This window comes from Coptis chinensis, chromosome 1, assembly GCF_015680905.1.
Source record: "Coptis chinensis isolate HL-2020 chromosome 1, ASM1568090v1, whole genome shotgun sequence".
In the NCBI taxonomy this organism is placed as follows: Eukaryota; Viridiplantae; Streptophyta; class Magnoliopsida; order Ranunculales; family Ranunculaceae; genus Coptis; species Coptis chinensis.
The window spans coordinates 60,050,869-60,065,500 of NC_141456.1; the positions used below are offsets into that span (position 1 = coordinate 60,050,869).

General features: G+C 35.5%; 2 protein-coding genes across 2 annotated transcripts; both read right to left on the reverse strand.

Annotated features, from left to right (window-relative positions):
* Positions 1–7,968: 7,968 nt before the first annotated feature.
* LOC147524755 (uncharacterized) lies at positions 7,969–10,842 on the reverse strand. Its single transcript, XM_086576285.1, has 2 exons — positions 10,277–10,842; positions 7,969–8,929 (listed from the first exon to the last, which is right to left on the reverse strand). The coding sequence occupies exons 1-2, from the start codon at positions 10,840–10,842 to the stop codon at positions 7,969–7,971; spliced, it is 1,527 nt and encodes a 508-aa protein (XP_086432411.1).
* A 162-nt stretch (positions 10,843–11,004) lies between these two features.
* LOC147524756 (uncharacterized) lies at positions 11,005–11,445 on the reverse strand. The gene has a single exon (XM_086576294.1). The coding sequence runs from the start codon at positions 11,443–11,445 to the stop codon at positions 11,005–11,007; it is 441 nt and encodes a 146-aa protein (XP_086432420.1).
* Positions 11,446–14,632: the final 3,187 nt, after the last annotated feature.

Here is a 14,632-nt window from a genome sequence, read left to right on the forward strand (position 1 = left end):
GTAATGACACAGAGGAGTAGTTTTTTCGAATAGAGAAAATCACGCATCGACTTACTTGATCACCATCCGAACCTAGGCGAGAATTTAGGCATTCTTTGGATCGACATAGCTATAAATTATTACTGTTACAAATTTTACCGCTAGTCACTCTAATCGAACCTTTCATCAAACCTTTCACTTTCACCAAAAATTCCTTACCCATATATTAACCCCAAATAAAAGAACCTACCTAAGTGATGAGTATGAGAAATGGGGACTAAATGTAGAAAAATAAAAGAAGACTTGTTCCAAATAAAAGTTAGTTACCCGCTTAAAAAAAAATAAAAATAAATAAATAAACAGGATCATGTTTCTTAAGCCTAAAAAAAAAAAAAAAAAAAAATGAAATAAGGCTTAAGAGCAAGGTAGGAAAACTCAGGTAGGAGCAGGAAAAGAAAACAAGGATTTCTCAAGTGTAAATATCTTGAAGACCTTATTCTCTTATACTTATCATTTTTGATCTTCCACTTCCATTTCTTTCTACACTATCACCTAAGCCCCATAATACCTAATAAAGACCTCTAGCTCAATTAGGAGTAGGATGGTGTGATAATAAGTAGTAGATGTTATTGATCGACCTCGGCTCCTCCTCGACCGTCATCGAAAGTATGTGAGGAAAAGTGTGCCCATTTGACACCGGAGTTAACAAAACCCGAGTGGGAAAATTATGAGCTTAATTTGTGTTTCTACACATACATGTGAGAACCCATTTAGGTACACTCTCCAAAGAATCCGTAAACAGCCCCGCTTTGTGCAATTCAATGTAAATTCAACTGAATGCATACTCATATGTAGATGTTTTAATTATTGTATGCATATTAACTTGAGTTTGAAAGAATTAATCCTCGTCCCCGCTAAGGAGATGTATAGATATCCGAGATTAATTTAGGAAACAAGCTTTTTTGTTACTAAGTCATTGTAGTATAAATGAAGTTTATGAGTATCTTCTCTCGAAAACTCTCACGAGGTTATAACTCGGCCCACTAGGGAATTCCTAGTGGTTTAAGGCCTTGTTGCATATGGTCAATGCAACCGCACTCTCGCTAAAACGAGACTTAGCTTAGAATACAGTTTTGGCCACTTATCTGTTTTAATGTCTCTTCTTTGCTTGAGGACAAGCAAAATGCTGTTTGGGAGTGGTGTGATAAGCACCCAAAAACTGTATTATAAAAACTTGTAGAGACATAACATTTCGGTCAATTTTGTGCTTAATAATCATGAAATAATCGTGATCTTCGTGCTTTTTGCAGGTTGGAGCAACTAATGTAAAAATTATGATAAAGCCAAAGCATTTAAGCACGGAATAGGAGTATACACATGCCTTCCGATCAAGCCCATGTGAAGCCCAACAAATTCGGACTAAAGCCCAAAGACTCAAATAGTACAGAATCCAATCAGAAACGGGATTACATGCACAGAAGCATCAAACTTCCGAAGCTCATATCTCTTGAACCGGGGACTCGAATGCGACGAGTGAGCTGCTCCGAAGCGATCGGTCGATGAACTCTACAAATAGGCGGAAAGTTGTAAAAATGCCAAAAGACCGAACTGCCATTGGACACTGTACGTGGACCCACTAGGCGGGCCCATAAGATTTGATGAGTCATCATGCAAGTCAAGACAAAGGTGCAAATAATTGGTGCAATTTTGACACCTTGCATGAAGTTAATGAGTTAGTTGGATTTAGGTGATGATTATCTAAAAAAAATGAAAGGTGTCAAATGGGAGTTAGTTGTGGATAAGAAAAAAAATAAATGAGAGGAGAGTGTTTCACGTGGGAGAAGAGAAAAAGGCTCTCTTATATAAAGGGGGGCTGATTTTGGGAGTTGGAAGCTTTTACTTCCTTGACTTTTACTTTTCATTTATATCCATGTCTTTAATTTTGTTTTTTTAGTTCTTAGTTTTTAGAGAAAAGCTTGTAACTTGTTAATGGGAGAACTCTCTCTAGTTTTTAATAAACTCTTCTTCATTTAGGTAAACAAGTTGTAGTTTTCTTGTTTCATTCTCTTTCTTTTTCATTTCACATATCTTCTTGTAGTTTAATTCAATCCTAGGATCATGAGCTAAAACTCTCCCAAGGGGAGGGTTAATGATGCTCATGTGAGGATCATGCTACAAATTTAGGATTCCAAAATCACTACTTAAAAGACTTAGGTTCTATTTTTCATCCTGTCCCCAAAATGACAGAGATTGACAATTATCGATCAATTGTTGTAAAGTAGAACTAGGAGTTGGAATGATATTTCAGAGATGAAATATCATTTCAATTCTACATGCTAGCATGATATGTTTAGAGATAGGTATATTATGTTAGGGATTTGAGATGGTAGTGACCTGTTTCTAAAAGACTTGTAGCTAGGCCTTGCATGAGTAGAATTAATCCTTCCCCCTCTCTCTCTCTTTCATTTAACTATAAACAAACTTACAAATTTTAGATAACTTGTGTAAAAAAAAAAATCTATCTATAAAATCCTTCTCACTTAGTTCTCCAAAGTGTAGATTCCAGTTGTGATCATTTAAATTCTTGTCTTAGAAGTTGGGCTAAATCCCTACTCGAACTAGACTGACATTCTCAAAGAAAAAAAAACAGTGAGTAAGGAATTATTGAGTTTTAGCACGTAGTAAGTCAACTTCTAAAAACACTGAAAAGTGCAAAGATCAACCCTTATGGAGTTATGGCCCCAAAGTGGAGGAAACATTAGTATCTCTGGACATCAACGTAGAATAATGGATACTTGAAATAATTTGCATTCATCACGTAGTTCTTTAAATAATTTGCCATATGGCATAACATCAATTAATTAGTGGTGTGAGGGAATGAAAAGTAGCTATCAATATATTATAAGATTCATTCAAATATTTATATTGAAACTACCATAAAAGTTGTAATGCGAGTGAGTATCAATATCGCAAGTAAATCTACCAATTAATTAAATATCCACTAACAATAAAAGCAAATTCTTGTATTTCTAAATTCTACTATTTTTAAAATTCCTTTTGATTATTCCTTCTGCAAAGTCTTTTTGTTGCGTGTTCATCTTCATGTTGCTCATTTGTCTCGTTCATTTGGACTGTGGTAACAGACCCATCCTCATGCACAGTAGAGCAGTGTGAAATTTGATGGTTTATATTCATGTTCCTATTCGTAGAACACTGGGCTTCAAAATCTTCCTCAGAATTGCGTAGAAGGAAAATTTAATATGGATTCAAGTTTGAATGTAATGCGAGTGTAGTTTAATATTTTTTGAGTAAGAGTAGTACCTTTTCGGTGTGTTCGATCATGTTTCTCGCTCCATTGTCTTCATTTTCAGTGGTCTTGGAAATATCGGAGATTGAAAAAGACTGGTACCTCTCTCTCATGCTGAATGGACTTACTTTAACTTTAAAGATGAATGTCTTGTTGAGATTCTTTTCTAGTTTCTTTTGAACAGCTTCCTGGAGTATTAATTAATTATATTAGTGTAAACATATTAGTTTATAAGATGTAAGTTTACTGAAAACAATTCCGTTGCTTGCCTGCGAAGATATATCTCGCAACTTTTCAATCGGTTGTTCTATAAATAAATCAGCATGTTTTCCGAAAGCAACGAAAGTGGTTTCCCTAGTTTCATCTTCAACGTCTATTTTCAGCTTGTATCTATTTATTCGAGTTTAAAATTAGTATGTACTTGATAAAAAAAAAATGGTTGTCAAGTCTAAATTTAAAATCAATTTACCTTTCTTTTGGATTTTTGTACGCGAGCTCACAAAATTCGCAGTACGAACCTGAGTCTATCTCAACTTGTTTTCTCGGACATTGTGGGCATGTTGAGTAGTGCCATACTTTTCCATTCACAGATTTTATTGTTGCTTTGCAAGTATGAAATGTGCCCTATTTTGCAAAAAAAAAAAATTGTAATTAATATATAGAATAGAATGATAATTTTTTTTTCAGAGTATGAATGTAGTTACCCTGTTGGTGTATATCTTGGCCAGAATTTTTAGTTGTTCTGTTGTTTTGTTTTCATTTTGTAATATGTCCATTGGATTGATTTCCTTGCAGTGAGGTTCTTCAATTTGGACCTGTATGCTTTGTATTCCTAACCTGAAAGATAAGTAGAAGATAAGTATGTGTATAATACTAATGATGTAGACATTATAGTTGTGATAACGTTACCTATTTCTTAATTCTTCGATGCATTTCATATCCAAGTTCAAATATATCCTTGTTGCCCACGTCGGGGATAGTTTGAACACGTCCCTTTTATTAACTGTAATCATATTGACTGTAAATGTGAGTCAAATATAAAAGTAGATATAGCTAATTATGTCCATTTAATAAATAATACCTTCAAACTTTTTGACAAACATCGAGGATAAGATGATGACGACGTCTTCTTTTCCAGACATGCTGCTTAATATATGTTTTGAGAGATCATCCCATAAAGCTTCTTTTAGTTTTGTTCCCCTGTTGAATAAGTATAATTATGTTATGTAATGAGATATTTTCTAGTACGGAAAGGAAATAATGTATGTATAAATATTTACCTCTCGTTTACGATTGTAATTTCAATGTACTTCCTGGAACCTTGTGGGCTGATTCCTTTTAGAAATCCAATAACATATGTTTTGTTGGAATTGTCAGTTTAAAATAATGTATGTAAAGATATTTAAGAAACCTTCTAAATTCTAACTTAGCCTTCATACCTATAGTATAAGTCACCTTCCCATGTTTGCTTGGAATATGTTCTAGATCAGTGAATGTGAATTTGTTTTTTGAGAATAAACCATCATCATCATCAGTTGTTGCAGTTACAACTGTGTCGTCTTTGAATTTGATTGTGAGATCGTTGTCTATTTGACGGTATGTTCCGTATGTGCTTGCAACAGTAAACTTTTCAAATACGAATATATCCCCTTTTTTTAGTTTATCTTTAAATTGGTCTATGTTGTATGCGGGTATGGAAGCTTTCATTTGATTTTCCTGCAATTGAAAATATTTTTTTAATAAAAGTAATATTAATATAATTGAAAGCTTATTGATATTATTTTACCTTTTCGTCGATCATTAACATTTCCAAACCATATATGGTTTATGGATTCCTCTGGTTTCTAGCTATCCACATCCTCGTAATTCTTGCTTTTATCTTGCCGCGAAATTTTGTGTCTTTTATTTCATCGAATGTTTTGTATCCTTTTACCGCCATCGTGATACGATTCTGAAAAAACCACAAACTACACTGTTACAATAGAATACGGTGATATTAATAGATCTAACTTCATCATATTTATTAGATCTGTAAGCATGCAAGTTTTATCGAGTAACTTAATTTTGTGATATGTAGGTTTGTTTTAGCTTTTGCAATGGGAGGTGGTCTAGTTTCAGATATTTTCCTACCATAAACTATCTTCGGAAGAATCAGGTGAAGTCTATGTTTGTTTGAATGTCAGTTCATTGGGTAATTATTTTTGTGCTAATTTATTTTAATTGGGTGAAAACTACAAATAAGCTCTTAATATGAGTGAGTGTACTTTGGCATAGTAAGTGGTCATCATATGTGTATAATTTAAGTAGGTTATGGCTATCAATCAATTGGTTTGGTCCTCAATTATAGACCAACAATACCTACAACAAAAACAAATCCCACATAAGAACAAAACAAAAAAACAACGGTGTCATGAGTTTTTAACAAACAAAACAGAACTTACCTTTAGCGTACAACTCAACCACCAAAGTAAACTCATTACTTTGTTCGAACAAAAAACAAATAGGCATCCTCAAATCCTTCTTCATTCACACCATTAACTCTTTTCTAATAGGTGTCCTAATGTTTTTTTTTTCCTTAACTCTTTTCTTCTCAAAAAGTTTTTATCACAATTAGATATCTAGTGAAGGTACGATAGCCTTGAAATTATGACTCCATATAGTTGTATCTAGGTATCCAGAGTCCATAGTTAAATCTAGATATGTAGTGTGTTTTCTATTAACATGAAAAAAGTTATCAACATTGTGTGTGTTATGAATAATGCAGATAGTAATCAAATATATGTATCTTTGTTTCTTGCAGATGAGATGAAGAGATGAAAATTGAGTACCTGTGTTTGAAGAGGATGAAAGCAATTGTTTTCTTGTCTAAACTCTACTGTATGTTATTCTCTCCTTAGTTAGGTTGTATTTATAGTTTTTCATATACTAATTCCAATCTGACTTGGATTCCTTTCTAAATATTGTTTTATTAGTAAGTTTTCTAATTGGATTCCACTTTTATTAAAATCCCGTGATGTAGCTTTTCAAAAAGTTTGCATTTTTTTCAGGTATCTGTTCTATGTATAGTGATAGTGGGAGGACACCTTGTCTTACACTCCTAGTTTACGTTTGTATAGTTGCTTATATCAGTAATATATATTAGTTTAAAGGTAAGGGTAGAAAACTCAGATTTAGATATAGGAGCTTTGGGTTTCAGCTGTTGCATTATCAATACAAAGGTCTGATTTGATGATTTAGAACATGTTACATGAGATTAAACTTTATTGTAAAAATCATTGTAACGTTGTCACCGACTTGCTGAAAATCATCTGAGAGTCTTTAAATAGATTTCTAGCTTCTCTTTACGATTGCCAAAGACTTTGCCCAGTCTCAGAAGATCAATATTGTAAAACAATATATTGAACTTTAGCGTTTTTGTCACATGATAGTTTCGAGCTGAGATAGATAGACTACCCACAATTGTATTTCAAACACCTCACAAACAATAATCCAACTTTCGCTAACCATTTTTGTCTTTGAAAGGCTAATTGATTAAAAGCATAAGAATGAAAAAAAATGTTATAAGGAGAGGTGTTAAGAAGATAGAAAAAATGACTTGCAAGATCTTGGTACCGACTTGTCATTTACATCAGCTTACAAAGTGATAATAAGTACATACTGTGCTGGTTTTCGAGGTTAAGCATGAAGCTCAGTCTTGAATCCCACCATATTTGATTCCCTTAGGCCGTATTTACGTTTGTGTCTGCATCTTATTTTGGAAGTGTACTCTGCAAAGGATGTAGCCATTGTCAAAGCTTCATATAAGTGTTAATTCAGATGCTTGGAGCTTAAAGTAGAGTCTACTTAAACATTTTGGCAGCTGGACATAGACCATCAGGCGAATTTAACTACATTTGAATTTTTGCATGAGCTTTTCAAATTTCAAAACATATTAAAATAGACCCTCATTACGCTATAATCTTACAATCCTTCTCATTCCCATTTGTAATGCTGCTAGCAGTTCTCTATCTCCTGTTCTGTAGTTTATTTTGTTAGTTCTTCTATGCAGCCTGCTTATTATAACCTTGGAGTGGTGTATTCTGAGATGTTGCAATATAATATGACTCTTAGTTGCTATGAGAAAGCTGCAATACAAAGGCTCATGTATGCTGAAGCATATTGCAATATGGGTGTTATGTTCAAAAACCGTGGGGATTTGGAATCAGCCATTTCTTGCTATGAGAGGTATATGCTTGTCCTTTCTGTTTTTAGCCTAACTTTTGATTGGGGCTTTGCTTGTTTTTAGCATTTTTTATGACAGGTGTTTGGCTGTTTCCCCAAATTTTCAGATTGCGAAGAGTAACATGGCAATTGCGTTAACAGACTTGGGAACAAAGGTTATTTTTTTTATTCTTTCTGAAGTCTGAACCCATTTCCTTACCTTTAATTTCTTGAGGTATTTTAGAAAAGCTTGCGTAGTTGTGCCAGATTGTCTTCAATTATTGAAGTTATGCCTATACGAGAAACTGGGGTCGGGTTTGGTTAATGAGAATGCGGTCGTTGTGACCTATTTAAATGGAAATCTTTTTCCTGGATTGGCAAGATTGAATATATACAAAAGAAAAATATATAAAATTAAAAAAAAAAAAATCATTGAATTTATATATGGAATAAAAAAAGTGCACCAAATAAGCATTATCTAACTAAACTCGTGGTAAATCATTTAGTACTTCTCTATACACAATGTTTTGTGTATATCCTTCAGGCTCGTTTTCTGCTCTAATTATTAGGAATGTTAGCCCTTGTCGCGATGTTGTGCATGATGCAGCAACGTACAACTGGCCATGAGTGAACACTGGCCTTGGCAAGTAAACCCCAACATCATTGAAAGTATGTCCCTGACTTTTGTTTATCGTCATCGCATAGCAAACTTTAACAGGGAATTGTTTTCTCCTAAATTCGAATGGCAACTTGGTGTCACTTGGTTCCAATATTATTCGTGGGATTATTACCTTGTCCCCTATGTTGGTCCCTGTTATAATATCAGCTTCTATGACCTTTTTTCCCAACTGTGTCACAATCAGCCTTGTTCCATTGCACAAACCTGCACTTTGGTTTATGTTATGCATAAGTAGAATCGGAACCCCTTTCTTTAGCTTGAGGTCGTGGCTTGGTAATCCCGAGAATTGCAAGGTGTTCAAGAACTCAACAGGGTACAGAACATCCTGGCTTTCTGATTTACCTGCTATTGGGCTTAGTGAGTCTGCACTCAAGTAGTGATGAACTTTTCCAGGGAGGATTGAAGACATTATGTAAGAATTTATCTCATCAACGTCTTCATTTTTTGGAGCCAAAATACTCCTCTCTTTCAGATAGTGTATTTGATTTTCAAGAACATCGTCGTACTTGTTGGAAAGATCTGGATAGATTGTTGAAACTATCTGGTGGATTGAATCATCAGAAGGTGGTATGAGGAGATCATCTGGAATTCTTACCCACGATGGTTCGGCTTCGTCGTTTATCGATATTGTTGGTAGTTTGCCATCTCCAAGGTCTAACACCCACTTACTAAAATCTCTTGCACTTTCTGAATCGATTGCGTCATTCATCACCCTCATATTCTTTGCTAGCTGAAAAACTTTACAGTTCCTCCATAGGTGCGACCTGCTTATTGAAGCATCAACAAAATTTTCCGGGTTATTTAGGGATTGGTCCTACTTATTTAGGGGCATTTAGGAATAAGTCCTAAAATTATCGATTATTAGGCTTTAGTCCTACTTTTATCGATTGACCTTGAGTCCACTCAGTTGACCGTGGTCAACCCATTTTATAATAATATAATTTTCATTTTTTATGAAAATGTCCAAACTACCCTTCATATACATTTAACGGGTGCGAAATCTAGTACATAAACAAAAGTCTAAAAAAAAACCAAAAAAAACATAAAAACTTACTCCCACAAACCACCAGATACAAAAAAACCAAAAAAAAAAAACCTTTCTAATAAACCAGCCGAGCCACTCAAAGTCTGAAACCCAAAAAAAAAATGAGAAAAAAAATCCCCTCTCCAAATTATTAAAAAGAAAAAAAAAATTATTCGATCAAGGATGCAGAATACTCACGGGGGGATCTAGATCGATAGATCTCACATTTAATGGAATGTAAACCGTTAGCAGAAGGTGATGTGAAAGGATTATGTGAACATGCACGTGCTATATTAGTTGAAGAATGGAATGTTCAACCGGTTAAATGTTCGGTTACCGTTTGTGGAGATATACATGGTCAGTTTCATGATTTGATTAAGTTGTTTAGGATTGGTGGGAATGCTCCTGATACTAAATGTTTATGGCGATTTGGTTCCTGATTTGATGTTTCAATGTGATTGGTTGTTGTTTAAGTGTTGTTGGAGGTGTCAATTTGGTGCTGGTATGTCCAGATTGGGTTGTGGAAAATATGGGTAGAAAAGATGATCAATGTGTCGGTTAGAACCCAGTTCAGATCTTGGTTAAGTGGGCCTTAACTTTTCTAATAGATGTGGACTGATGGCATGTGAGCTTCAAATCTTTCAATTAGAGAGAATTAGTTTTTTAAGATTTAACCCCTCCTGTATTTGAGTTAATTAGGTTTTGGTCCTATTTTTCTGCCATTAAAGAGTTTGAATTTAAGTTCGTGAAATACCTTGGATCAATGTTTCTAATTTTGGCCATTGGATCAATGCTTTAGATTTTTGACACGTGTCTATTGTTTAACTTGGTGTTCCAACGGTCCAATATAATGTCACATGCGAAGCACATTGAAGGGTAGTTTGGACATTTTCATAAAAAATGAAAATTATATTATTATAAAATGGGTTGACCACAGTCAACTGAGTAGACTCAAGGTCAATCGATAAAAGTAGGACTAAAGCCTAATAATCGATAATTTTAGGACCTATCCCTAAATACCCTTAAATAAGTAGGACCAATCCCTAAATAACCCAAATTTTCCCTTCTTCCTTTTCGAATGACCGACAGTATTTGTCTGAAATCTCCTCCTAGTAGGAAAGTTTTTCCTCCAAATTCAGTGCTTTCTGAGTTAGGCACGATTTCTTTCATGATGTCTTTCAAAGTGTGGTCAACTGCTTCAAAGTTGTGCCTATGATTCATAGGTGCCTCGTCCCATACAATGAGATCAGCTTTCTGGGTTAGTCTTGCCAGGTCTGTATTAGGTGGGATGTCGCAAGTTGAGTTTTCAGCAATTGGAATTGGAATTTTGAATCTTGAGTGTGATGTTGTCCCACCTGGAAAGAGGAGTGAGGCTATTCCTGAAGAAGCAACTGCTAAAACAATCTTTCCTTCTAAGCGCAACTTAGATATGATTATCTTGTAAAGATATGTCTTCCCAGTTGCTCCACTTCCATAAACGAAGAATACACCGCCAGCTTTTGAGTCAACGGCACTTGTGACTGCTTGGAACACTTTATATTGTTCTTTGTTTAGGCGCTCATGCATATTTAAGTAGTTCTCATGCAAGTCTTCCCGGTTGTAGTCCATTTCCTCGTCAACCATTCTATTCCCAGACGTAAGTTGTGTATCCATGTCTAGATAGATTTCTTTTAAACCGGCGATAGTTCTCAATCTTTTTTGTCTACGCATCAAGATTTTTTCAATCTCACATAAGGTGAAATTCTTGACCTGGCTTTCTGTGAGCGTGGCAGTTTCGTCATTTTTCAAATACCTATACCTGAATATAATGTCTTCTCATAGGTTGTCCCAGTGGTCTTCCCACAGTTTCAAAGGATCTGTCACTTCACATAGCAACAACAGTGTCACAAATAGTTCTCTTAGTGATCTAGCACTTGCCCAGTCGCTTGCCTCTTTAAGTGTATCATGCCATTCGTTGTCATCTTCGAGTAGACCAAGTGCCATACATGCACTTTTATAGTCAGGTGCAAAGACACCGCGTTGATCCTTCAATGTCTTCATAGCTTTGAGGTCCTTTGACAATGTTAAGAAGCATCCGCAGATAGTATCTTTCGCCGATGTAGGGTGTGCGTAGTACCTGCGACCAATCTTTCTCTTCCTCTCTTTCCTCTTCGAGTCCATGTCCTTTTGGTTTTCTCGCCATGTCCATTTTGTTGGGAAATCAACATATGTGAGCTCTCTTGCATCAGCATGCAAAGTGCATTTGTCTTCAACCATTACGTGAATTTGTTTTTTTTTTTAACTTTCGCGTTCAATGATTTCTTCAGGATCATCGTTGTCATTGTAATAGACCATCTGTTCATCTACGAATAATAATGTAAGATATATGAATAACAATGTGTTGAATTAACTATTAAATGACTACAATGATTTTCTGTTACCTTCGAGATGGAATGGCAGCCATTTGACACTCGGATCTTTGTACTGTGTATCGAATTTCAAAATCCTCCAAGTTGCCTCCGAAGCAGATACATATCGACCATCCAAGTAATTTTTTATTTCGTCAACTTCTTCAATGACCTTCTTTCAAGTTAATTTGTCTGTGGCGACATTTTCAACGATGAGAAATGTTTCTCGATCTTTTCCTTTATTGATGTATTTGAAGAGATACTTAATTGACCGTGTTCTGTTGCAATGTTCCACATTGATATGAGCTCGGTACTTGACAACCAAGTCTCTGTTGTGTGGAACTACCTATCTGTTGCCTAATTTTGCTTCCCCCACAATTAATTTTCTGCCATTATTTCTCCTTCTATAGACTGTGTACTCGTTTTGGTCAATGACTGTTTCACTACAATATTTTTTCGGATAGTGTCGTGAGCATTTATTTTTAACCATACACGGGCAAGACAGGTTATCTATTCCACACGGTCCGTGTATCATGAAGTCTACAACCGCCTTGTATCCCACTTCATCACTCATTGGGTTAGGCAACTCTGCTGAGATGAGCTTGTCGATATCAAAATGAATTTTTGGCTTATTAGTTCTGTCTAGGAATAACAAAATATGAGCATGGGGTAGCCCTCTCTTTCGGAACTCTATCGTGTAGATAGCTGCAAATATGATATTTACATGTCAGTTCTGTAATTGAATAATTGTAAATAAAATAACAACATAGAGATTCATTACCTCCCCAAGCTTTTCCGAAATGTTTTTTCCACTGCAAGTCTGTCATTAGCTCATCCAGTTTAATCTTAAACACCCTTTCTTCAATATCAGGTCTGTCTTCTGGGCGTAGTCCTTTATCTATCTTGTCTAGAGCTGATTGAATTTCTGGCCATTTCGGATTGCAAGTGAAGGTGACAAAAAGGTCTGGAGGGCCTGCCCATCTATAGATAGCTATCGCATCTTGGTAGTTTTGGACCATGTATCAGGGTCCTCCTGTGAAAGACGACGGTAGGACTAACCGTTTACCAGTCGAAGCCGCATTTGTATCACCCGCAACTACAGTGTCAACCAATCCTTTGTACAGGTCAGATCTTATTTTGTCTTGATTTTGTCTCACCCAATTCAATCTGTTCTCTTTAGTAGCTGCATAACCATCAACCAAGTATTGTAGCATCAGTCTTCTTCCACAAACAATAGTATGTCCTTCATTTGCCCTCTGTTGTATCCTATAAGCATAGTATTCTCTCATGCTCACGTGTTTCCTTTTCTTCACATTTGAACCCTTTCTATAAGGGATGCCCAACATGTATCCATCTTCTGCATACGGAAAAAGTAAAGGATATTGCATCGCCATGAAACTTGGAAACAGTTCGTTTATTCTCTTAAGAATGTGGCCTATTACGTCTACAACAACATCCCGGGGTCCCGCAGATACTTCTCCATTCCCAGGAATAAGTACAACAATCTCTGATGTAGAAGGCAAGTTATATTGTCTTCCATCAGTCTGTCTTGTTCCAATAAGTTTAATAGTAACATTGACCAACTCGGACTCTTTAAACCTATCCCTTGCCATTCTGTAAACCTTTGTGAGGTTATTTTCATCATTAAGCATTTTCATTAGTCCTTCAACTACATCTGGATCTAATCTTTCATCATCCTCCTCATTTTCTTTATATGGAATTTTTTTATCAAGTGCCTTTATTCTATTTGAAACTTCATTTGCCGAGTCATACATGTACAAACAGGCAAATTTTGGTTCTTTGCCGCCCGGATGGTAGAAGAGTTCCAATCTCGTGGTAATTTTGACCACTTATCTTGAACACATATGGACCCTTGCCATCGTTCACGGAGTGATCAACTACACCACCCATTGATGTGAATGCAAAATGGAATTGTAAATACGATGGTTTTGCAAAGTTCAAGGATCTCGGACCACCCTTAGAATCCAAAAAGGCGGACGCAGAAATTAGGCGGCTCTTTCAAAAGTGGTAGTTGAACTTTACCTTTTTGACAACATATTGAAAACTTTGGATTTGATGTTCTTCTCGTTTTGTCTACCCTTACCTCGTACCAGACCATGGCTCCACAAAAAGAACACACACATGTTGGACCTCCAAAATTCCATGGCTTTTCTACTCGTCCTACATATAACACAATATCATTGTTAATATATGTTGAATAAAATATAACACAAAAATATAAGTAGTAGATCTTACTTGGATGGGAATCATCAACTTGATCAGTAATTGATGATTCGTTGAACTGTCCATTAATCGATTCACTATCAGAATCTTCCCCACTCATGCGTTTAGATACATCTAATATAGGTTCTTTCTTGCGCTTGGAATCTCTAATAACTGTTCACAGGTTACGTAAAAGTTAATAACTGAATAGCATAATAAACAAATAGAATACACTTATAATAGCGTTATAGACGATACCTGATTCTTTGAAGATGGTGTTTGCAGCTACTAAGTTTGTGTAGTACTGATTATAGAGGTTGCAAGTTCTGAACTGATCCAAAAGCTTCTTTTGTTGATTCAGATGGTTCTTTTGTTTATTGTAGTCTCTAATCTCATTCAAAATTGTCCTTCTTCCAAATCTATTTATTGTAGCTTGTTCTTTACTGACAGTAGGTATTGTTTTCGACAATGTTATTCTTTTTCTTTTTGTATTTGGTGAAACCATGATACTTGTCAATGCCATGAGAAAAATTTTCTGTCAATGTCATTGTGTATAAAGGGTAATGCAAATAGTGTTAAGAACATTTCTGCATCTGAAACTGGTCCAGCTATATCTTTGATATCTGATGGCGATGATAAGAATAACAGCTCAACAGTTGTAATAAGGCGGGATAACTACAATCTTCCTGATTTTCCTACCAAGTATGATCATGCATTGTTCTTTGTTATCAAAATTTCTTCTGGGCTCCTACCAAAGACTTGGTAGAATGGTAGTGTGATATAAGATAGTGTTGAAGGATCATGATGGCATTCTAATTAGGAATTATCATCTT

Excerpts from the sequence above, each read along its gene's own strand:
- LOC147524755 (XM_086576285.1), bottom strand. The coding sequence starts at position 10,842 with ATGGATACACAACTTACGTCTGGGAATAGAATGGTTGACGAGGAAATG. Across the intron at positions 8,930-10,276 it reads GGAGATTTCAGACAAATACT|GTCGCACCTATGGAGGAACT; the intron begins GTCGGTCATTCG and ends TTCAATAAGCAG.
- LOC147524756 (XM_086576294.1), bottom strand. The coding sequence starts at position 11,445 with ATGGTTGAAGACAAATGCACTTTGCATGCTGATGCAAGAGAGCTCACA.